Here is a 23153-nt window from a genome sequence, read left to right as displayed (position 1 = left end):
GCAGTAACCTCTGCAGCTGACCCCAGGATCAGGCACCACGAGGGGAGAGATAATGAGAAACATGCTCAGCGGGACTCCACCCCTCGAGTGGCTCCGAGCTTGGAAACAAGTTCTCCCTCCTCTTTAGCTTGTACAGAGTCCCCTGATTTAGCTTGTTACATTCACACTATGACTTTCTCAGCAGCAGCGAAGCCATATGAAATGTTCACGTCGGAGAGGACCAGCTGGGTTTGAAAACAAGTGGACCATCCGCGAGGACAGCATCTTATGGGGCTAGCACTTTGGGATCATAACAATGAATTAAAGCCTGCGCTGGGCAGATACAGCCTGTGGGCCTTCGATATATCAGCCCCTTTTATACAGCCTGTAAAAGGTGGGAATGTGGCACCTTTATTCCACCTCGCTGTTCTTCATAAAAGATGCTCGTCACACCTCTGATTCTGGAACGGCAGCATGCTATCTTAAAATCACAGACGGGGGCAGCACTATGCCAGCTTTGTATGGTTCAGTGGAAACAAGCAAAGGCAACATAAAAAGGGATCTTCCTAAAGGCAATATAACAGGCTGTCTTATATAAAAGAGGCTATTGAGTTAACTGTCAGTCTTACGCTCGTTCTGATCCTTGGTATCAGACAGCTCCTCTCAAAGACGATGACGGTGAGATCTAAAGATAATAGGATCCTGCCTCCGTGACAGTTCGGAGTGTGTGAGAAACATAGTCCGTAAATAAAGATGGACGATGCGTGTCCACTTTCTCCCGTTGTACCAAAGTGAAGCTAGAATATCTGAGGGCTGCCATCTTGAGCTGGTGACGTCATTGGGAGTCTGCACAATAGTAATCGTGGTGTGGTGCCGCATTTTCGAGGTCAAATAACAAACTAAAACCAAACTTGCTGAAAAGATCAGTGTGATATTAACTGGATGGGACATCTTTGAGAAAAAGTTTGGTCATAGTCCTGTCAGTTGATGAGGGTGGACTGTCCAGCAAATGTAGCCTAGCTAGAACCTTTCACCTCTTTCCTATATGCATAACAAACATGCATTGATTCACTACCAGCTCAACAACAACACAAAAAGGACTACATAAAAGTGACTGCTATACAAGGAATAATTCAAACCTCTACAACAGAGAGACAGTGAGTGACAGCCAAAAAGAGACTCTGGTACAGGCACGCTCTCTGAGACGTCTCAGAGCCCCAAGAGCTAGAGAGGATTATGTAAGTCACTCAGTATACTGGGTCAACCACTCGGTTTTATATGCACTACTTATGTACTACTGCTGCGCTCATTGCAAAGATTCTCATTTCGTATATATTTGAATGTATGGCTGAGCTCAACTGTGATGGTAAAAGGTTTTACCTGACCTAACCTGAAAACACCCACAACCACAGACTGAGTGACCAATTTTGCTTGTTAAAGTAGAAGTACAACCTATAATAGAGATGTTCTGATACCATTTTTCTCTTTACGATACTGATTCTGATATCTTGACTTTGTTTACTTCTTCACCGAAGAAGGGATTTCCTGGAAAAGAAAACTGCAGTTTTATCTGGGTGAAACTGATGTACTTTCAAGACGTGGTATCCGATCGGTACATACACTCGTATACTCTCCGATGCCTACTCTGCATTTTCAGCAGTATCAGAGGCATTTTCTGATGCTGTATCTGAACATATTTCGAACAATAGAACAACTACTTAAATAGCCGACTATATGAGACTAAGTAACCATGAGTGAATAATTGATTTACAATGCACAAAGGTGTGTCACCCGATGATGATAGCACTTTGAGTCTAAACCTCAAGTCGAAATGTTCCACTTCCCAGGTAAACAAGTCACAAATCACCAGAGCATCAAATTCAGATTTGGGGTGTAATTTCCCTTTAAGTCCTTACCACACAGACCTAAACTCCTTCAATGAAGCCTCACCCATTACACTCCCGAAGTGTGCAGAGGAATGTAAGATCTGTGTAGGAGAGCTGACCTTGCAAAACATCAGAGCAAGACCAGACAAACATCATTTGTGTATTTAGCCTTCAAGGCCACTGCAACGGCCCACAAAACATGACTGTGTTGATAGAGGCAGCAACTGAAGGGACAGGTAGGATGTTTGGCTGCTGCGCAACATGGACTCAGTTTCTCTGGCAGAGTCAGGTTACTCCCCAGCGCAGGACAAAACACTGCTTGTTCCAAGACAGGGAACAGGTGAAAAAGTACAACTAAAGAAATATATATATAAATAAAAGTCTTTGAATTCCCCTTCACATCTTATGTTTTTACCTATTTACAATTTTTTTTTTTACGGAAGCTCTGATCTTAGGACTTTCTTCGTCATTTTAAAATGTTTTATTTCATTTTGTCGTCACTCTTTTCTCTCTGTAAAACGTATATTCTTATATATGTGCTTTAAATTTGTATAATGCTTTGTGATCTTCCAATTTCTTTTAATTTATATGTGTAAAAGCACCTTGTAACTTTATTTTGAAAGGTGTTAAATAAATAGTCTATTATTATTATTATAAAACAATCAGCTGCTGTGATCGTTTATGAATTTCCGTTGTGCGTTAAACGTTTGAACTATTCTGTGTTTATTACCATCAGTCACTCTTTATGACATGTCAATACACCTGCTAACTAATAGTTCCACTAAGTTACTACATGTAGTTGGAATAAAGCCGGATGTTAAATGATGTTGACTTTAAAATAAAAGCATGGTCAATGTGACAATGTCTTGCTGGTCTTTGTTATGAATGACAATAGATGCTATAATAAAAACAAAGTCTGCTTTGTCTTATTTAATATTATTTAACACGTTTTCTGTCTTTAATGTGGTAGTTTAACCGAACCAAAGTATGACATGTGTTGTAGATCGAAGTTCTGAACGGAAGCTGAGTATCATTTCCGCTTGTTTGATGTAGCATGAAGGTGCTAAGGAGTATTGACAGCTGTCACCTTCTCCTCGCCCCTGTCCCGGCTTCACGTGTCGTGTCACAGCACAACCGAGAAGACGAGGGTCCAGTTTATTTAACTATCACAACAGATCAACACGTACAAAAACACAACACAACGCGAATATGTCATCTAACCCTCCCCCTGTTGTAGCCGCCCCACGTCTCTCCCGTACCAGGAAGAGACGCGAACATGTCACCTCTGGAGGGATCGAGCCTCGCAAAGCACACAGTTGGGATGCGAACGTGTCAAACTCAACGGCTGCTCGTGTTGTGCTCGCCCGTTAGCTTGACCCAAAAGGCGGATACAACTTTTTGTCTGCTGCTCGGCCCTGAGCCCCGGTCGCCACCACAGTTTCGCAGCATCGCTAACACCCACCCTCCTCCACCTCCTCCTCCTCCGGTGCTTAACACGGAGCCGTGTCCACTTTAGCCCCCTCGCGCCACGTCAATTAAACACGTAGACGTTTTCTGCTGAATCCCAAACGCGGGGCGAGCGGAGACGGGAAGCTAGCGGCGGCAGGCTAGCCAGCTAACGGGCTGTGTTGCCCTCCCGGACGCCGCGACGCTGCTTCTGCGGGATGAGAGCCCGGCGGATCACAAGTGAGACGGGTGAATGACGTGTCTCAAATGTGACGCCGAGAGGAAAAAACAACACAACTCACCCAGTGCCACCTCGCAGGCTTTGCGCAGCTGGGAGTGATGCGCCTTCTTCACCTCCTTGTCGGCCAGGATCTTCTCCAGAGCGCGTGTGAGGAACATGTTTTTCGTCTTTTTGCCCTCGAACATGTCGCACCGGAATTTGGGGCGAGGTGTGTGTCGGTGTGTGTGTGTGTGTGTGTGTGTGTGTGCCTGGTCCCGAGGGAGGGAGGGGGGTGGGGGGGAGAGAGGGGGTGTGAGGAGGGGGGGCTGCAGCCGGCCTCGAGCAGAGATGAAGTTTTCCCCCCCTCACGGACGTCCACCGCCGCACGGCCCCGCACAGACGAACATCAACGCAAACACACGCACGCACAGAAGGTGGGGTAAATCCCTCAGACTTCCATTAGCGACCTGCCTCCTGCGCCATGTTGGATAGAGAGAGGGAGAGGGGAGAGAGAGAGAGGGGGGTGGGTGGGGGGGGGGGGAGGAAGCGACGTCACGTACGTTCGAGCGACGGCCGCAGTGAGGCAGGAGAGAGAGAGAGAGAGAGAGAGAGAGAGAGAGAGAGAGAGAGAGAGAGAGAGAGAGAGAGAGAGAGTATAACAACAAGTCTCACATGTATGAGCTCATGAGCTTATTGAACTCATGTAAAATAACAGATGTGAGAATAAGAGATATTAGATATTTCTAATCTTGCATGGAGCTATTGTAACAAACACAAAGTATAGTCAATAAAGTATTTTCTGATTCTGATATTTAAAGGTTCAGTGTGTAGAATTTAGTGACATCTAGTGGTGAAGTGGAACTGGTGTTACAATAATGTGTGAATATATTTCCACCAGTTTCATGAAACATGAATTTGAAATAGTCAGATATTGTAAAAGTGATAACCCTAACCCTAATGAGAAAGCTTGATTAAAAATATTTAAGCTGTAACTTGCTAAATAAAACAATCAGCAAGATATCATAATAAAACTAATTACGCGTATTATAAGACATGCCCTTGAACGTGTGTAGGGAACATTTATAGACCATAAATAAGAGCTACACAATGTGACATATCACTTATTTCTTTAATGGCATGCAAGTTGGAAATTTTTATACAAGGCGGCTGGAATAACTAGTTTGTTTTTAACTATAATGTCAATAACAGACCAAAATAAATGTATAAAAACAACATAAATGTGACAATATAGGTATGTACTGTTATATAAACAACATTTATTCAAGTCAGATATTATACATTTCTTAAAATCTCACATCAGCTGTAAAAGGTAAACATTTCTGACACTGTCACTGATCTATACCTGAGTAATGACACATTAAGCTACTGAACCAACAGACTTTCCAAATGTTAGTCTGAACCAAATGAAACACGATAAAAAACATATCTAACAAAAAATTCTCGATTTAAACCAAACCCTATAATTCCAAGTGATAGCATATTATGTACATAATCAATGTTGCAGTAATAAAGGCATTAATACATGAACAGCATGAGTTTAAGAATCTAAATTAGCATGATATTTATTTAAAACTACAACCTATGACAACTTTTATTTGATGTGACACATTTTGAAAGACATTAAACATCTACAATGTTTGATTCCAAAAAGTGCTGTTGTATCAAGTGCTTATATGACTGCCATTCACTGTAAAAAAGCTTATTTTATAGTTAAATCTGTGTTATTCTTCTTTGTAAGTGGAGAGCAACAGCTAAATCTTGGGCGACAAAGAGAGGAATACATGCTGGAAAGAATCCTGGTCCACATTCAAGCTCAGAACTCAAAAGGCATCGATCCACCAGGATGCTCTCTGTGCGTAAACAGCCTGGTCGCTTATAGGATTTTTGGTTTTTAGCACAAAGAAAACCTCCACCACCGTCAGTTCATGTCTTTACAGAAAAGTAAAAGAAGGCGAAGAACTTCAAAAACAAGGAAAAACAAATTAAAATCCATGTCGTTGTGGTTCTCAGCAGCTCTTCCCTTGATGATATCTGGGATTAATATGAAATCTCAGAGGAATATGAGGTGTGAAGATAAGTAGCTGTGAGGGTGGGAGGCTACAGGGATCTAGAGCGTGGTCATATATATGGAAATCGGTCCCGGCCTGTCTCGCACTTCTTCAGCAGGCCCGATGCGATGGCCTTCACAGCCCTCATTGTCTCGGTGCATGTCGGATTGATGAGAGATTCGGGCAGGAGGAAGCCGAAGTATCCCGTGTCCCTCAGCTCGAATGCAAACGCATAGCGGATCCCGTTCCTGTAGGCCCAGTCGATAGAGCTGCCTGAGCTAACATCTGTGACGAAGAGAGGAGCGTTGAGCATATTAATACCTCGTGATAAACTCTGTTTCATTTCCTAAACAGGAGCGGGACTCACACAGGGTTGTGGAGGCAGGTCCATATCTGTACTTCACTCCGTAGGCAGAGTACAGGGCTGTCACTGCATTGTGAGCTGCCGACTCCTGCAAAGTGAAAACAAAGGCTCATCACTGATACATATTTGGTCACAGTAGGATTTAATATCACGTTGACTGGGTTTCCTCAATAAGCAGCAGGTGTCTTACCACACAGCTGAAGTTGGGGATAGTGGCGTACTTGTAGGAGTAGGGGTAGAGCAGCATTTGGGCGTAGGCGTGAATGGAGATGTATGCTTTTACGCGCTTTTTGTGCTTGCGCAGGAACTTGGCGACGGCCTTGACCTCGGGTTCCGACTCAGGAAAGGGGCCGCAGTAAGTGTCCATCGCAGGGATGGGAGGAGGCACCTTCGTCTGAGGAGGTAAAAGAGGATCGGAGGCTTCAGTCACAGCATCCAATCACTTCAGGATGATCTGGAGGTTTTAGGGCCTGTGATGTAGTTTAATTATATTCTGGACCGGATCCAGCTGCAGTGACTGTGCAGGCAGCATGGAGACGTAAAGATATTAGGGGGAAACTGAAGCAGATTGAGAGTGAGACTCAGATTGATTCTGGATGCCTTGCTGCATGTCTGAAAAACACCGGTCTCCCCATCCAACATTTGCATTTTTTGTGTTCAGGACAGTGGACATCTGTTAATGCGCCCCTGTTTGATGCAAATGAGTGATGCAAAAAAATAAACGTCAACCTGTAAACGAGACCTTGACTTGTTCTGAAAAGATTCCCTGTGTAACTAATGTCAAACCCAAATGAATAAAGATCTTAATTTCTATTCCAGGAATTTCAGAGATGCAGCATCGGAAATTGGGTAAAATAAAGTCAATTTGATTTTATTTGTAATAAAGCCAATGCCCCAAAATCTATATCAATATCTCAAGGCACTTTATATAGTGATGATTCTTAGAAAATAAAATAAATTTAAAATAAAGTCTTTATCTTAAGATTATTAACTAAGTAAAAGAAAAAAGAATATTCGTTATTGATGTCCACTTGATTGGCCTCCATTAGACTTCACAGATGTTTTCATATGAAAACCCACTAGAAATAAGTTGTATGCATAATTAGTGCAAGTAATACAGGGTCAGGACTGTAAATTAATAAGAGGTGTGCCCTGCCTCCAACTGGGATTGGTCACAGCTCAAATGATAAGCCTTACAGCTAATGGATGGATGGCTGACACACATTAATAGTCAGAAAATACTAAATAAGCAAGAAACTACAAGCAATGTCTACGTCTGTGTATGTGTGTGTGCGTGTTTTATGACAAAACTCACCACACCACTTCACTTTCCAGTTTCTGTTCGCGGTCCACTCCCCGGCAGTGAAAACTTGTGATTTTTGGAGCGCGTCTTCCTCCAGAACCGATCCTACGGAGAAATAACAAACACCATCACTGTGCACCCACTTACCGTCAGACTCATCAAACAAACGCAGTTATCTGCCGTCTCCTAAGTGAACCATCTGCCACTCATTCAGCTCGAGTGGGCCTGATATTAACGGCAGATATGGAGACAGTCGTTGAGCGGCAGTTTTCACAGACTTTATTTTCACTGACGCAAACATGAATACGCACACAGAGATAAGTGCAGCATGATGAACCATTTTTATCAACTTTCTGCTGTCGAGTTTTTCAATTACAGTATGAACTCTGATCCACTTGAGCACAACATCTGCAGAATGCTGCCTTGTAAATATTCAATATCTGTGGGTGGGAGTGATGAGATGCCAGTTTTTTATTCTGAATAAAATGAAGGGTGTTTCTCCATAAAAAATTCTGACTCATGCCATTTAGAATAATCAATAGCAAAAGCCTATATTGTGTGTGTGTGTGTGTGTGCCGACAGAATCAGTGACAGCATTTAAATCACTTCTGAAAACGTATCATTAAAAAGTACATTATTTTATTACTTATAGGCTTTGTCTATTTAGCCATTTTATTAATATGGTTTTAATGCTGTGTTTTCTTCTTCTTATTATTATCATCACAGTACCGTGGTCCAGCTGAAGTCATATCCATCCACATTGAAGACAGGCATGATGTAGAAGTTGAGCTGGTTGAGCAGGCGTCTCATCACAGAGTCGTACTGGTACGAGTTAATAGCCTGTAATCATAACATAAAACAGTACAATTACACAGCATAGTAGTACTGCATTTTATTTTAAGATATATAATGCAATTACATATCAACATGCATGCATTGTTTCTATTTCTTTGCAGACGTATACATGTTTATCTCAGTTGTTTTAATGCACAGATAAAATGGCTTAATGCTGAGACTAGTGTGAAGGTTGCAGATTGAAGCTCTGGTCTAATACAGCTTATACCTGCTCATTAGTCAGACTCAGGCCAAGGTTAACGTGCTTAAAGTGATGAACAAAGATGGCACGCTGACCTCCAGTGGCCAACCCACGTTATTACACCATAGTAAAGCAATATTCAATTATTATGCAAATCTGTTACTGATATCCTGCTGCGACCCCCCCCCCCCTTTATCTTTCTTCTTCTTTTTTATCTCTCTTTGAAGAGTTCCCTACTGAACTTGCAAGTCCATGTAATGGCCTGTGGTGAATCAGTCGTGTATTTTAATTAGTCTCTATATGATAAGTTCCAAAAAATCCTTCATCCAAGGAGTGCCTGAAAACAGAATGACTGTAGAGCACATGTTGAAACAGCACCTGACACTTGAGCTTTATCATCTGAGAACTCCTTAAAACAGGCCGTTACTCTGTGTTTTAAATTGATATTCTGAACCTTCTGGCATTCGTCGCGTTGCACACTGTTGCAGATCCCACTCATCTGGAGGTAAAGTGGTATAAAACGAGTCATTAAAGGTTCATGCGGTTCCTGACTGGCTCTGGTCCCTTTCTTCAGAGGGCACTCACTAAGACTTAAAGGATGTGATGGAATTCGTGCAATAGTCTGGGTCGTGTTCAGCATGTGAACAATAAACGGTGCTCTGAAGTATTTGCATAAGTGCACATGACAAGTGAGCAGATGTTCACATTTTGTTGAAGACCCCAGAGACCAAACATCACAGGCAGCCTGCCGCAGGGAGACATTCTGGAGGGTATGTGTTGCTGTTAAGACACTGTTTTAAAAAATGGGGCTAACGATGCATAACTTCAAGCAGTGTTTCAATTTTCAAATTTGTAGGCTAGAAAAACAAGACCACCTCTTTGACAAACCACTGGCAGAAGGCCGGTCCGATCCACTCTCTGGCGTGAACGCCGCAGTCGATCCACACAGCTTTCTTCTGGGGACGACTTCTCTTTCCTAGCTGACAACAGACAAGAGCTTTTACTGTAGCATGAGTGTGCATGTGCACAAACCTGTGTGTTTCTCTGTAGTTTATAAATGTGCATCTCTAATAAAGCTGGGTGATATGGCCAAAAATTACATAGAGATAAAAATATTCGTAATGGTCGAACTATCTGCAGGAAGTTTGAGGTTTTGAAATGGCAGAGAATGAAAAACACTTTGATAAATTATGTGTTGTACCTCCTCACTGTGCTTATACAATGCATAAGCAATGCATCTCGATATATATTCAACTTTTGTTGTATTGAAAATTATTTAGCTATAACTATTGATATAGTTTTTTTCCCCCAGCCTTAGTCTCTAGAGCCTTCTGTCCTACCTGAAGCACATAGAGCGGCCTTCCTTCGTACGACTTCCCGATGGAGAACATGTCAACCAGGTCCGGTTGGGTTCTGTTCATGTCAAACATCCACATCTGGATCTTAAGGGCGTAAAGTAATGTAAAAAATGAAATGTATTTTACAAAACTGTCAATAAAGTTTTCAGGAATAACTTAAATTTCTCAAAAATCAACAGAGTGAAAACGTCTGTACATGAGTGATTTTATGTGTGGGCTTGCGTCTTTCCCCTTCATGTTGTGTCTGCACGGCACGCAGAGATGTGTGTGTGTGTGTGTTTTACAGGATCAAAGCTCAGAGTGCTAAAGATATGTGTCGGCTCTCAGGATCTGTGTGTGTGGAATTCCTGATGCTTCTGGGGCCTGACAGATCCATGAACTGGCAGCATAATCGGCCTGAGAAGAAATAAACACTCTAAAAAGCTGTGAAGTGTCTGAAGTGGAGTGCGTGCCTGCGTGTGACAGCGAGAGAGACCCGTGGAAATGAGCAAATTGGGAGTTTGAGTGGTTATTTATTTGCTTTGTGTGTGCATTAGATGAAAGAGCAGAGCAGGGGGGGGGGGGGGGCGGCGGGGCAGGTGGGCAGATGAAGGGCTTCACATCTACCTCTTCCAGAGAGTGGTAAACCTCATAGTCATACTGAGACTCTGACCTCCGCCTGCGAGAGGAGCGAGATCCCGTCTGCGTTTCAATTTCCTTCTGCAGATTGGAGATGAACACCCTGTGGATGGGACGGAGGGAATCACACATTATAGACATTATCGATAACAACTGTAACTTACAACTGCGTGAGTTTTTTTTCATCAAGATCCATAAATGCATCTCTGGGAAATAAATTAAAATGTTGAAAAATCGCAATGTTAAAGAAAGAGAGGGAAAAAAACATTCCTAGTTTCGTCCCCTGATCCGGAGCCGCACCTAAATTTAATGGCTCTGTATAATAATAAGGCTGAGATAGAAACAAAATAACAAAAAAATAATATGTATCAAAACGATGAATAAATAATACACTCCTGTCCACATACTTGTGTCCACCTTTGGTTTGGGACTTCTTCATTGGTTGGGTTACAGTCATTTAGTCATGTGAAATCTTAACACAGCATGAAATACTGCAGTATATCCGCGTGTTGAGTTGTTGACTCACTACTGACACCACTTCTACAGCTGCTCTCACTCATCCTCTGCTTCCAAACCAGTTTCCCACATCAGTGCTCGTTCTGTTTGATGGTACAAATGATACCAGATATGTCACTGCCATCTATCAATAATTAAAATGTATTGAAAATGAGCCCAAACCATAATGATCACTATAACTATCTGTTTCTGATTGGACCCCGACGCTTCCAACTTCAAACTAAACCAGATGATGTAGCAAATATAAACTTCATAAAAAGGTCCTTACACATGTATTTCTATCTATAATTACTTCAATAAGTTTTTAGAAAGGATGGGTTATTATCCTGTGAGTAAAGAGACGTTTCAATACCTCACCCTCAGTGTCTCAACTAAGTACCAGAGACTGTATCCCCTGCTGTGTAAACCTTTTTTGGAAAAATCCTAAGTCAATCAACAGAGGGGGGGGGGAAAGCCCCAAATCCACCGATCTGCAATTCCTCCCTCAGGACAGAGATGACAATGGGATCTTTTCTGGCTGCGGCTGCTTTGATAAAACTCCATCTTTTCACTGTTAATTCCGATGAAGGATGGGGTGAGGAGATCAAAGGGCTTCCTTTTGGAGCAGAGGGGCTCTGATGTGCTGTGTGTTTGTGTGCATCGCAGCCTTGAGGACGTATGAGGTATTTTGCATGCAAACTATGGCTGACCCTGCATGTGCAAATCATATTTGTGGCGAGGGGAAAGCTGGGTAATTGCAATGCCTAGCAGATGTATCTTTGCAAACACGATCACCCATCATGTGAGAGTACACAAAATGTATGTGTATGTGTTTATATCCACTGTAGGGTCTGTCCAGCCTTACCGATAATAAATATGTTCTTGCTTTAAGCGTGCACGTAGGCTCCTTGTGTCGTTACGTTTCACGTGCACGTCCACAGTGGCGTTGTGACAGATCAGAGAGACACTGTTGGGCTGCCACAAGTCCACCTAAAGAGAGAGGACAAAGATACTGTGACACAAACAACCGGCAGGATTTGATAATGAAAGATATACAATATACAAATATATATACAATATATCATATACTGTATATTACTTTTACATGTAAAAAACACATATTCAACAGGATGATACTTCTAGCAAAATGCATTCTCGAGCCACTTACCTTAACTATCATCTAAATGCAAATACATATACATATATAGTGTTAAGTATATTCTGAAAAATCAACATTCAGCATTTAACTGATAGCAAAAACTGAAACTCAACAGTATTTAATAGCATTGAAGAAAAATCGGTATTTCATATGGATTCTTTATGTCCCAATCGTATTGCCAACTTTACTAAAACAAATGGTTAGGATCATACGACTCAAAGAAAGACATCATCATCTCATCTGCTGGGTGTGGAAAACTACATCGAAACATTTTGTGATAAAGGCCAATTTGTTTCGGTGTGACCTGGACAGTTTGAAATTCCTCTGGTCTCTACCCTCAGCTCACGGAGTGAATCAGGGGACTGTTGATGACTCCACAGCGTTAATGGGCCTCTTTCAGCTCGTGTTATCAGGCTGTGATAGTCCTGACCTGTTAGCTTTAGCTCAAACAGACAGCCCACGGCCAAATAAACACAGACACCATGTGGCAACTGAGATAAAATAACACGAAGGAGGAGAAACTAAAAGAAAACGTATTATTGAGCACAAAGGTAAGCATTGATCTACTAATGACACAGACACAGACACAGACACAGACACACACACACACACACACACGCTCACACACGCACACACACGCACACACACGCACACAGTAGCCACTGCAATGCGATCGAGAACACTGTGCATTCAATGTGTGGACGTCCTCACCTGGCTTTCATTTGCAGCGTGGGGGCAGAGTCAGTCTGGCACACATGCTTGTTAATGTGTCAATTGGTTTAATGGTTTACAGGATGCATACCGGATTAATTGAACTTTCCTCAGAGCCAAATGGAGCCGAGGAACCCAGCTGGAATGTTTGGTGCCCTCGAGTGTAAACCGCTCTCTATTGCTGCACTTTTATGGTGTTTCCAAATGGTTAAGCACCCCAAATGTTTCAGCAATGTTGCTCTCCAAGTCAAACAAATCCGAAACACATACGCCTGAAAGCCACTTAAAACGTGTCTGATCAGGTAATACGACTCCTCAAAAACAATTCTCTCAATTTGACTTTTTACAGCTGCATTTATTGGGAGCCCTGAAGATGCTTTTCTCTGCAGTCTGCGTTCTAAATCGTCTCTCTCTCTTTACAATGTGACGTTTCTGTGTTTTCAATGTCTGCATATACAGGGCAGCGACTCAATTTGTCTTGTTTTGGTTGGTGTCATACAGGCACGGGCAGAACAAGAAAGAAAAAGTTATAGTTCTATAAAAACAGGCCGGCTCTTTCATTAGGGCAGATGAGGCGAGGCTGTAGCCAAGTGTTTATATGTCAAGGGAAGGAAAGTAAGTTAAAAAACGTAAACTGCTGTGGCTGCCTCCGACAAGATGCTTATGTTTTCACCAAAGTCTGTTTGTTTGTCAGCAGGATTACGCAAAAAGCTACGGAGCGATTTCCTCGAAACTTGGCGGAAGGACGGGACATGGGCCAGGAAAGAACCCGTAAAAGTTTGGCATGGATCTGGACAAAGGGGTGAATTCAGGAACTAATTATTACTTTCTTTAACATTGAAATAGGACATTTTTGGAGTTATCACCAATCAGCAAAATCCGGCAGATTCAGGGGACTAAATGTGCAATTTGGTGTACATCCAAATAAAAATCCAGATCTTGTTAATGAAATATGGTTTCGTAGGGGAGGTAGGCTTTTTACATGTTTACTCAACCAATCGCGAGTCAGTTTCAGATGTCAATCGTGATGTTTCACCATGTTTTTACAAAATCAAATAACTAATTACAAACAAACTTATCGGAAACATGAACACTTGAACATCATCATCATCAACAGGGTGATAAGAACTACCTCGTGATGTGTATTTTGACTTTTTGGTTTGGTCCATTTACCATCTGCTAACATGGAGGAGAAAAGATTTATGACCTATATGACACCCAAACCACCAGGGGGCAATCAAGACGCATGGCTTCACTTTTGGGGAGCTGGCACGTAGGCCATTTTATTGTTTTGTGGTTCTCCTCAGTGCCATTCTAGTTGAATATGTTCTATATTATAGATAAAACCTTTGAAATAGGAGCAGTTTCTAATTATATACTTCTAATGTTATAGAAGTAGAGTAATTTCAGGACCTATAGGAGCAGTTCAACATTTAAAGCTGATTCAGTCTGTTGAAGTAGCTGAATTATTTCAGGACCCATTGCAGACTCAGTCGAGGGCGTGGAAGGTGCAATGATGATATTTTTATGAAAATAACAGGGTTACGAGGTGACGTAGCGACAAGATGACCTGAAGGAATGCAGGTGAGCATGGCAACAGGAAAACACACGCCCAACGAATGCTAGGACACACAACCAGCAAGGAAGTGCAGGAGGTAACAAGACACAAGGTGCAACAGAGGCAGGACAAACACTGGGACAGGAAGTAACAATTAAACATGGTTTCAAAAAAGCAAGGAAACGATACAGAGTCCAGATCTATATTATTCCACATCACTCAAGAGGAGCAGATAAGATGCTAATGCTACATCTAGCAGCCAGTTAGTGTAGCCTGCCATTACGACTGGACACAGTTCAGCTTTGTTCAACTCTATCAAAATTCCCCTACCATGACAAACTACTCCTTAACAATGCTGTAAAGACCTGTGTAGGACAGTCATGGGTCAATTATAAGTCTCTCTCCGTCAGACCAAAACCAGATGTCTCTCATCCTGTTAAGAGGAGACAGCCTGTAATGATGAAGTCATCCATAGACACAACGTGAAACCTCCCCTCAGACGGTAATAATTGAATAATTCATACGACGCAATGACAGCAGCCATGGTGATTTTACTAAGATAATAGTACATCTGTTTCACAGATGTAATCCTCGCAGCGTTGCACAGACAACACTTAGACAGTACGGTCCCAGAGAGGGGAACAGTTTCCAAAACTGTGACACTGCTCACATCCAACAACGTGGGGCCTTTTGGATATTTCTATTTATGTCACCTGAATCATTAAAATAATTATTGTTTTTAAATTTTTCAGGTAAAAACATAAATCCACCATTTAACATAATTAGATTTTGTTGTGATCATCAGATAAAACAATCAATTTGATAGCATCACCCTGGGCTTTAGTATTTAAAATGATCATAAGTTGTTAACTCCAAGTTGTATATAACAGGAAATAGCTTGTGTCCCATTTTAAATACAATATAAACATGTTCTCCAGTAGATGATGTTGAAATGGTGCACAAAAGCAAATATGAACTTTTTGTGGAGCAACACCTTATCTTGACAGTGAATAGCTGTGGTGAAGGTATTTGCTCTACTGGGTGCATTCTGGAAGCGTTGCATTTCTTCACACCCGCAGAGTGAGGACAGGACTGAGTAGTTTTCTGAAGATCAGACTCAGCTCAATAATGGTGCCGTTAACAGACCATGATACCATCTAGTTAGATAAATGGCTTCGGTTTACCCTAAACTGCTGCTACTTCTAGAATCACAAAACCAATAGATTCTTATGCAGCAGAAGTATCTTCATGGAAATGGCCTTCCCACCACCATGTGTTTGGAGTAGCAACAGTAAAAGCTGTCACATGGAGAGGTTGCCTTTAGGTTACTTTAAAAAAGTGTTATTTTGATAACTACGGATCTGAATCTTGATTCTTTTGCATTTGTTGTACAGTAGTTTTCTTTTTTAATTTGACCTCAGGCCTTGGCTAAGGCTGAAAATGTTGGCTCTAGCACTGGAGGCATGGCAGTGTGGCTAAGCTACTGAAAACACATATCCACAGCTGTCCAAACAGTAGCTGCCTCTGCCTCGGTCGGCCTTAGAGCACCATGTCCGCTGCCCTTCCACACCAAAAAACTCAGGCCAGGTCCTGACCAGCAGCCTGGCTCTCGTCTGCTCTCCCTCCACAAATCATAAACGTTTACAGAGACCTCATTTTGCCCTGTTCTGTCGTGTCTCTACTCAGCCCAGCCTGGTTCTGGATCACTTGTCCTGAACATGGACAGATTCGGTTCCAAGCCGAAAGTGGCCAGACTGCCCCGGGGTCAAAGCCAGGATTTTACACAAAAGTCTAAAAAATTTTTTAAATATTAAAATACTTCTATTTATTAAATTAGCTCTTCAATTGCACTTTATTTGTATTCATATGAAACAGTTCTTTGAAGCAACTTCCTCTGGAGATCAGTGACTATCACCATTACCTCAGTGTCCTCAGTAGTAGCTACTGGTCTTCACTGTCTGCTGTTTCATTATAATAAAATGAGAAGTTATTAGAAGTAAAGGGATAGTGTGCAAATATAGCAAATATCAAGCATCCAGTTGTCAATATCACTTTGCTCCCAGTGATTACCTCCTGAAGAATGTGAAGATACATGAAGCTTCGTGCTCAGTTAAGTCTTTAATATGAAATTTAACGAACCACTTCTGTTTTTATGATACAATTAAATACATCCTGCGATTCACTATATGACTGGTAGCCTGATTTATTGATTTATTTGGCCAAAGTAACTCATAAGACTTGGGTTGTTTTAGCTCTGTTAGCTTCTCTCGTCTTCTCTGTGAGTTGTTTTTGTCGTCGTTAATCTACAGTCATTAGTTAGTTCTGGAAAATGATCACCAGTATAGCACTAATATGACTTAATCTTTCAAAAATCACAATTGCTCTAAACCTGCCTTTCAACTGCAGGTACATGTTAATACAGATTTATTCCTCACAAACCGTCTTTGCTGCGAATTTACAAACTAAAACAATGTGCAAAGAAAGGTCATACATGCTCTTGAGGCAGATGGGTAATTGCTCCCAAATGAGTTTGGGAAGAGAGGCAGCTGCTTTGGTGTCTTCCCGGGTTTCCCCATCATTTTGGTTTCTTTGAAACACATGTTCATATAGTTTGAACGCTGTGAGACATCCAAGCGTTCGAGTCCCATAATGAAAAATGTGTTTTCTATTTCTATTTCAACATTTCTCCCAGGGGTGAAATGAATACAGAGCGTCAACAGTATCTGGGGCTCGCAGACAGGGAATATGTCCTGACTGTGACAGATCGCCACACTTGGTTGGTGATTGTCTCTCGCTGTCCCCAGACCTCTGTCACATCTATCCCCCTTTTTTAAAAGTGCTGTCACACCTCACTCTAACTGTGACTGCTGTCCAAGAGTCGTAAAAAAAAAAGACCACTGGGGAACCTCAGGCTGGTACTGGCAGCATAAATACAGATCTCACAATATTTATATTAAAAAAATAGAAAAGACAAATCATTCAAAATATTGTGTGATAAGATTTCAATACTGGGAAGACAAAACACATATAACACAGCAGAGTACATTTGTGTGTGACGGAAATATAATAAGAAAAGATAAGTGCAAACCTTCATATGTGCCAGCATCTTCTTCAGCACTTGGACCTCCTCATCGTCACCTGGAGTTATCCTGAAGACTTGATCACTGCAAAAACAACAGAGCTCCTCTAAGTGTCACGTTACAGCTGCATTCAAAGTGCCCCACAGGGCTTTCACGCCACTGTAACAGGGCATGGATCCATTTTCCCTAAGTGCACATCATCTCCAAAACATCTGGGCCACAGTGTCACACGCTGTAACCCAACCACCTTTAGTGCCGACTTAAGGTGTCATAACAGCATTTTTTTGGGTGGTGAAATGGGTGGAGTCCTCTAGATGACAGGGTCAAACAATCAGTGTTGAGACATCATTACAGGATTATGTTTCATCGTTTCCAGCTCTGCAGGTAGCACCTGGAACTATTCATTGGTGGATACAGAAGCAGCAGCTGTTTCACATTTCCATATACTGATATGTTCTGTGTAGGCAGTTGGGAGAAACACCTGTTAATTTAGCAAACACAAGGTGTTGAACTTTTTCACAAGGCGGAGAAATAATAATTAAAATCCGTCAGTTAATTTAAGGTGTTTTCCAGAGCCAAAATCTAATGGTAAGTCATTTTTTCCACTACGTGAATCTGTGATGATTTCCCAGATAGAAACGAAGTTTTATTTTTATTCAGAGAGAGTAAATAACTTATATAATATAAAGAATATAACAATAAGGCGAAAGGCAAGACACTGTCCCCTGTGTTAGGGTTTATTCAAACCATACGCGAACCTTGGATGGGTCTTTGATGGTTCATTTTCTCATGTCTGCCAATCTCTAATGTCTAGATTAGATTTAGAAAATAAAGCTCTAGCGTAGTATCTAAACATCTGCAGTCAAATTCAATTTCCTCTTTGCTTCGTTTTGAAGACTTCATTCCATTTTGTAGATCAAAAAATCAAGATAAATGTATTTTAATCAAGAGCAGAATACATTGTTTGGTTTAAGGAGATGCTTGTAAAATCAGCTGTAATTCAATATAAAGAAAATCATTATTATGTAAATCTTGTTGTATTATATAAAGAAAAATTGGAAGCAAATAGAAAAGTTTGAGGAGTGAATTTGCAAACCACATTTTTTCTTTGCCTTACTACAAAAGAAAGGCACTCGCTAGTCTCATGTTAAATTTACATCGAGCAGATTACACTCTGGGCTTAAAATGTAACATGCTGCCAATAATCCATCATCTTAATTATAGTCTTTATTTGTTCGTTTCTGTCCATCTGTCCTGTCTGTGTCCGCTTTACTGTCTCTCTCTTTCTTTTCATCTTCCTGTCTCACATTTTGCCTCTTTTTAAGACCTTCGTTTTTTTTTAGTTTTTTTTTACAATGTGTCACACAGGAAGCGGGGGCCCCCATCAACAAAGGTGGCAGCAGGCCACTCTGAGGTTTTGGCGGAACAAAAGGACCAGGGCACCCGACGTGAGCGGTCGCTCCATTTGAGTGACCACAACACACTGCCGTTTCCATGGCAATGACGATGATTGAAGATGGGGCAGGACGGCATGGTTTTTCGGAGGTAAAAATATTGTCAGCATAGGAAGGGAATGGTGGCAAATTTGGAACTTCAAAAACCAAAGATATATTCTCTTTGTCTCCACTGTTGTAAAGAAACAGGACTTTTGTTTTTGTTTTTACCAGCAGCACGACAGAGTGCCGTATACACAGCCCCCCTGAGAAAATAATGGCATCCCAAAGCCCTTCTGTCGTTTAGTCAAGGATAATAGAGTGTTTAGTTGCATCGCTGTCCTAACAGAGGCCTTTTCCCGTTGCATCCACCAGCAGCAGGACTTTGTAGACGAAGTCTGTCTTTCAGTTGTCAGAGCGTTGATTGAAGGACTCTCTCTCTGGGATGGAAACAATTTCTTTTTAACACAGTCAGGCCTTTAAATCAAGAGGTTAACTCTCGTTGTTGACACACGATCATCCCCTCTCCACTCTAAGTGTCCAAATCTTGGTTTTCGATAACATCAAGATGCTTCTTTGTAGAATTATATGACGTTATTTGACAGACTGAAGACTGAAGGCTCTTTGTAGGACAACATCCTCCACATCCTTGGTTTCTGGGTGAAACGGGTCTCTACCACAGCTCTGCATGTTGGGAGTCTTTGTGTCACACCAGAGATGGTGTGTGTGTGTGAGCTGCACGAATTTTGGAGTACATCCAATATATATGTTGTTTGAGACAGATGAGGAGGGGGTTTCCAGCCTCCCTCTGCCACTGCTAAATAACATCAAAAAGCTCTTTTGAGGTCCAGGCCATTAATACTTTTACATGCACCAGTTACGCCTTTGTTATGGTTGTGTCCAGCCCCAGATGATCCCATTAAAGATCAGACCAGTTGCAAATTAAACATCTATGGTCAAATCCTGACTGTACGGTCTTGATGGGGAAGTGTGTGTCCAATATTCAGCATCATAAAACATTTAAGAAAATCAAAAATTACTGCTCTAAAAAAAAATGTCTTGTTTCTTTTGAATATAGAAACATGTGGCTATATAAAACCTTTCAACCGTTTTTTGAAATAAACACACTGAGCTCTACGCATCCCCTCTGACATCTGTGGGTATCATGAACAATCTGAATGGCTCTTTGCTGCAAAACAGAACAGATCCAATCTCATCCAAGTGCCACCAGAGAGCAAGAGCAGTCTGGAGTATGGGGTAAAGTAAAAACACTATATTATGTCTCACCCAGATGCAGATGATTGTGAGCATACAGACTTTCTTTGTTCACCCCCCTCTGCTCTAAGATAAAAAAACGGTGTCTTGATGTGTGGAGATCTCTGCAGACAACTTGTGAGAGGAGCCCTGCGCACTGTCTCGTCTCTCTGTCCCCCTCCTCTACGTCCAGGCTCCCACGAGCCCCAGAAATGAATGGGGGGGGGTCTTTACTCACCCTGCGTAGCGGTTGTTGTAGAGATAAGCACCGACGGGACATAGCACGTTGCTGCAGATTATCACACAAGCCAGCAAAACCGAGGCGCGAAATGCGCTTCTGGGGTCCGGGGCCATCCTTGGCCAAAAGCGCGGAACGCACCGATTTTTTTGGGGGGCAACTTTACAGGACGCAAAGAAAAATCTAAATGTCTCGATCCTGGCGCACCAGCAAGCCAGGTTTGGGCCAATGGGACCTGTCTCGTTGCGGTGTTGTTCCCCGTCTGACACAGAAGGTGCGGAGGGTGCGGGAGTCGCTCAGCTGGCACCAGGGGAGCGTTCAGCAGCTCTTCTGAAGCCGCACGGGGAATCACAGGGTGGCAGCGGCAGCGCGTTTTAAAAAATGAGGAGGACCTGAGTCACGTGGTCCTGGTGTCGGCAAAGTTGGTAACTGGATCCGTGTCCGACGCGCAGGAGGAGATCGTCTGTGTGGTGTCTCGTGAGCTCGCACTTGATGGATGCGATCTTTTAAAAAGGACAAACCCGAGTGTGTCAACGTTGGAAGATGATGCGTAAAGGTCTGTGTGTAACGCGTATGTCATCTTTCCCACCTCAGAACAACAGACCCATTCTTCCTGTGATCTGGCCCTTTTGAAGGAGGAGACACTCAGCTCTCTCTCCTTTGTGATAAAACATCTGAGGGCTCGTATATCACTGTCAGATAGGACGTGCTGTCCACTGAGACGGACACTTTCAGCCCGGAAGAGGCTGTCATCTACACCAGAGGTTCTCAATATTCTCCTCAGCCAAGGATCCCCTAATATTCCGGGGACCCCCTCATGCAGGGACGTGCACAGAGGGGTCATTGCCCTGTCCTGAAAAAAGGCAACACCCCCCCCCCCCCCCAAGTGTAATTTATCACAGATAGGCTACAGTTTCCTGTAAACCAGCTGCGATATGATTTTGCGTCTTGGGTCATCTATCCGACTGTGAACCACAATATCCAAACATCTCAAATAAACCCCCTGATAAATAAATACAGATCATTATAAGTTGACATTGTGTACATCATGTAAAGCAAAACATGTCAGACTCCCAGTCACAACGTAACTGTGGACTGTGTCACATGTCAAGGGCCAGAGGGCATCGCTTTGCATCATTTGAAAATATTCCTTTATGAATGGATGATAAATCGCTATTTAACTTGGTCAAACTTTAGCAACTATTGGGCTACTCATGTTTATGCAGCCGAGGGGCAGCTCAGTCAAAGAGGTGTGCACATCCTTGCCCTCATGTACGTCCCTCAGAATAACTTCAAATAGCAAATTTTCACATAATCTACTTTGTTGGTTGAAAGAACAACACAAAAGAAATGAATGGAACATTTTAATGAATGAAAACTTTTACAGACCCACATTTGAGAACCACTGATCCACACAATGGTGGTTGTATATGTTTATCAAGGAACATCCCATGATGTTGCCGAGGCAGTTTCAGCCTGTAGATTGACTGGATCAGGGTTAGTGCAATAATACTGAAGCTTAGTACTACTGGAGAAATGCATGGCCTTTGTGAATTACAGGGAAATGATACATGCAGACGATAGCTAGGATATTTTTTTGTTCATTCAGACCCTAAAAGCACATGGAGCTCCTGAATCCTCACCCTCCCGTTCACTTATAGCTCTAATATATACTCTTATACCCACGTATAGCTCTATAGGCCTTTACCCTAAAGCCTGTGTGATAACAAGCTGCCACATCTCTGTCAGTGCCTTGGCCTGGCTCCACCAGGAATCCCTCTGTGGAGCTTTAGGTGGCTCTCCCTGTTATTCGAGGCTTTCCGTGCCGCCGTTTGATCCTCTACTTATCACCCAAACACGGTGATTAAACGTCTAAGTCAACTGCCAGCCTTTTCCTTTTGTGATTGCATGGCGGCAGCACATTTTTCACATGCTTCTCCCCAGTGTCAACAGTGCCGCCACCTGTTTTACACCCAATTACTGTACAACAGATCTCCCCCAAACACATAGCCTGCCCTCTCCAAATGTTCCCGCACAGCCCATATAACATATAGGAAACATGACGTAACTGCGGTTTGTGTCATTTCTGTATTTTGGAAAGAGGTACTTTTAGTGTTAATAGGATCAGAAATAATTTAAAGGATTTTGCACTTGCATCATTATCTCTACTCAGCAGTGGGTTATGTGGGACTCCACATAAAGAATGAGTAAAGCCAAGTTCAACAAAACGTAAGGGTTAGAATCATATTTATTTCTTATATACTCCGCAAAGTTGAAGAGCACCCAGAGAACACACCAGGGCTGATTCAGAGGGTGAATCCATCTTTGGTTTAACCACCGTAAAAATCCTCCTCTTTACTGGAACCTTAAATGAAATGCACCAAAGTTTAAAGAGGGTTTTACCGACAGAGCTATTTTTCAAAAATAACATTAACCCCAGAAAGTGTTTTTGAGCACTCTGACAGCTGCACAGAGAGCCATATTCATAAAGTGCTTGCTCTGCGTTCCATGAGTATCATGTTCAGGGATTTGTGGGCAGAGTGAAAAAACGCCTGCATGTAAAGGTTGTTACGTCAGCTGGTCGTTTAAGCGTGACGTGTTGGGCACCGAGACGTGGGGGTTGAGGGCACTGCCGCTGCTGTGTGATGGTCCCGGTGTTGTTTTTAACACACAGGAACGCAGACCTGGGCGTGTGGCACCGCTCCGGCCTGTGGTCTGCGGGGAGGTGAAGAACCAGCCGTCTTTCTCTGAGCTAAGTCGAACCCTGGGCAATCTTAGAATGGCACAAGGGGGCCAGTAAATCCCCATGTTCCTCCCTGGATCCGGCTGAGGTGTGTGAATGAACTCTTTGACAAGTGAGTGCAGGGCTCGCACCGGCCGACGAGGGGAGCAAACTGCAGCTCTTTGTGATGTCGGATGACCCTGAGCGGAGCTGTGAGTGCACTT

The 23153-nt window shown here is 42.5% G+C and overlaps 2 protein-coding genes across 3 annotated transcripts in view; both read right to left on the bottom strand.

Moving 5' to 3' along the window:
* Nucleotides 1-4034, bottom strand: part of arfgef1 (ADP-ribosylation factor guanine nucleotide-exchange factor 1 (brefeldin A-inhibited)) — a 49529-nt gene extending 45495 nt beyond the window's left edge. The window contains exon 1 of one of the 2 annotated variants that reach the window (XM_034572271.1): nucleotides 3614-4034. In XM_034572271.1, coding sequence (XP_034428162.1) covers nucleotides 3614-3737 — 124 coding nt within the window. In that variant the 5' untranslated portion in view covers nucleotides 3738-4034. The remainder of the gene's footprint in view (nucleotides 1-3613) is intronic. The other variant, XM_034572270.1, reaches the window with a different exon arrangement.
* A 687-nt stretch (nucleotides 4035-4721) lies between these two features.
* cpa6 (carboxypeptidase A6) lies at nucleotides 4722-20716 on the bottom strand. The gene is given in 14 exon segments (XM_034572869.1): nucleotides 4722-5885; nucleotides 5968-6052; nucleotides 6155-6328; nucleotides 6330-6358; nucleotides 7280-7310; nucleotides 7312-7332; nucleotides 7334-7372; nucleotides 7997-8107; nucleotides 9179-9283; nucleotides 9644-9745; nucleotides 10268-10382; nucleotides 11640-11764; nucleotides 17291-17366; nucleotides 20208-20716. Coding segments are annotated over 14 exon segments (1344 nt in total). The 5' UTR covers nucleotides 20324-20716; the 3' UTR covers nucleotides 4722-5670.
* Nucleotides 20717-23153: the final 2437 nt, after the last annotated feature.

This window comes from Hippoglossus hippoglossus, chromosome 20, assembly GCF_009819705.1.
Source record: "Hippoglossus hippoglossus isolate fHipHip1 chromosome 20, fHipHip1.pri, whole genome shotgun sequence".
Taxonomy (NCBI): Eukaryota; Metazoa; Chordata; class Actinopteri; order Pleuronectiformes; family Pleuronectidae; genus Hippoglossus; species Hippoglossus hippoglossus.
This window is presented reverse-complemented; position numbering and strand designations above follow the sequence as displayed.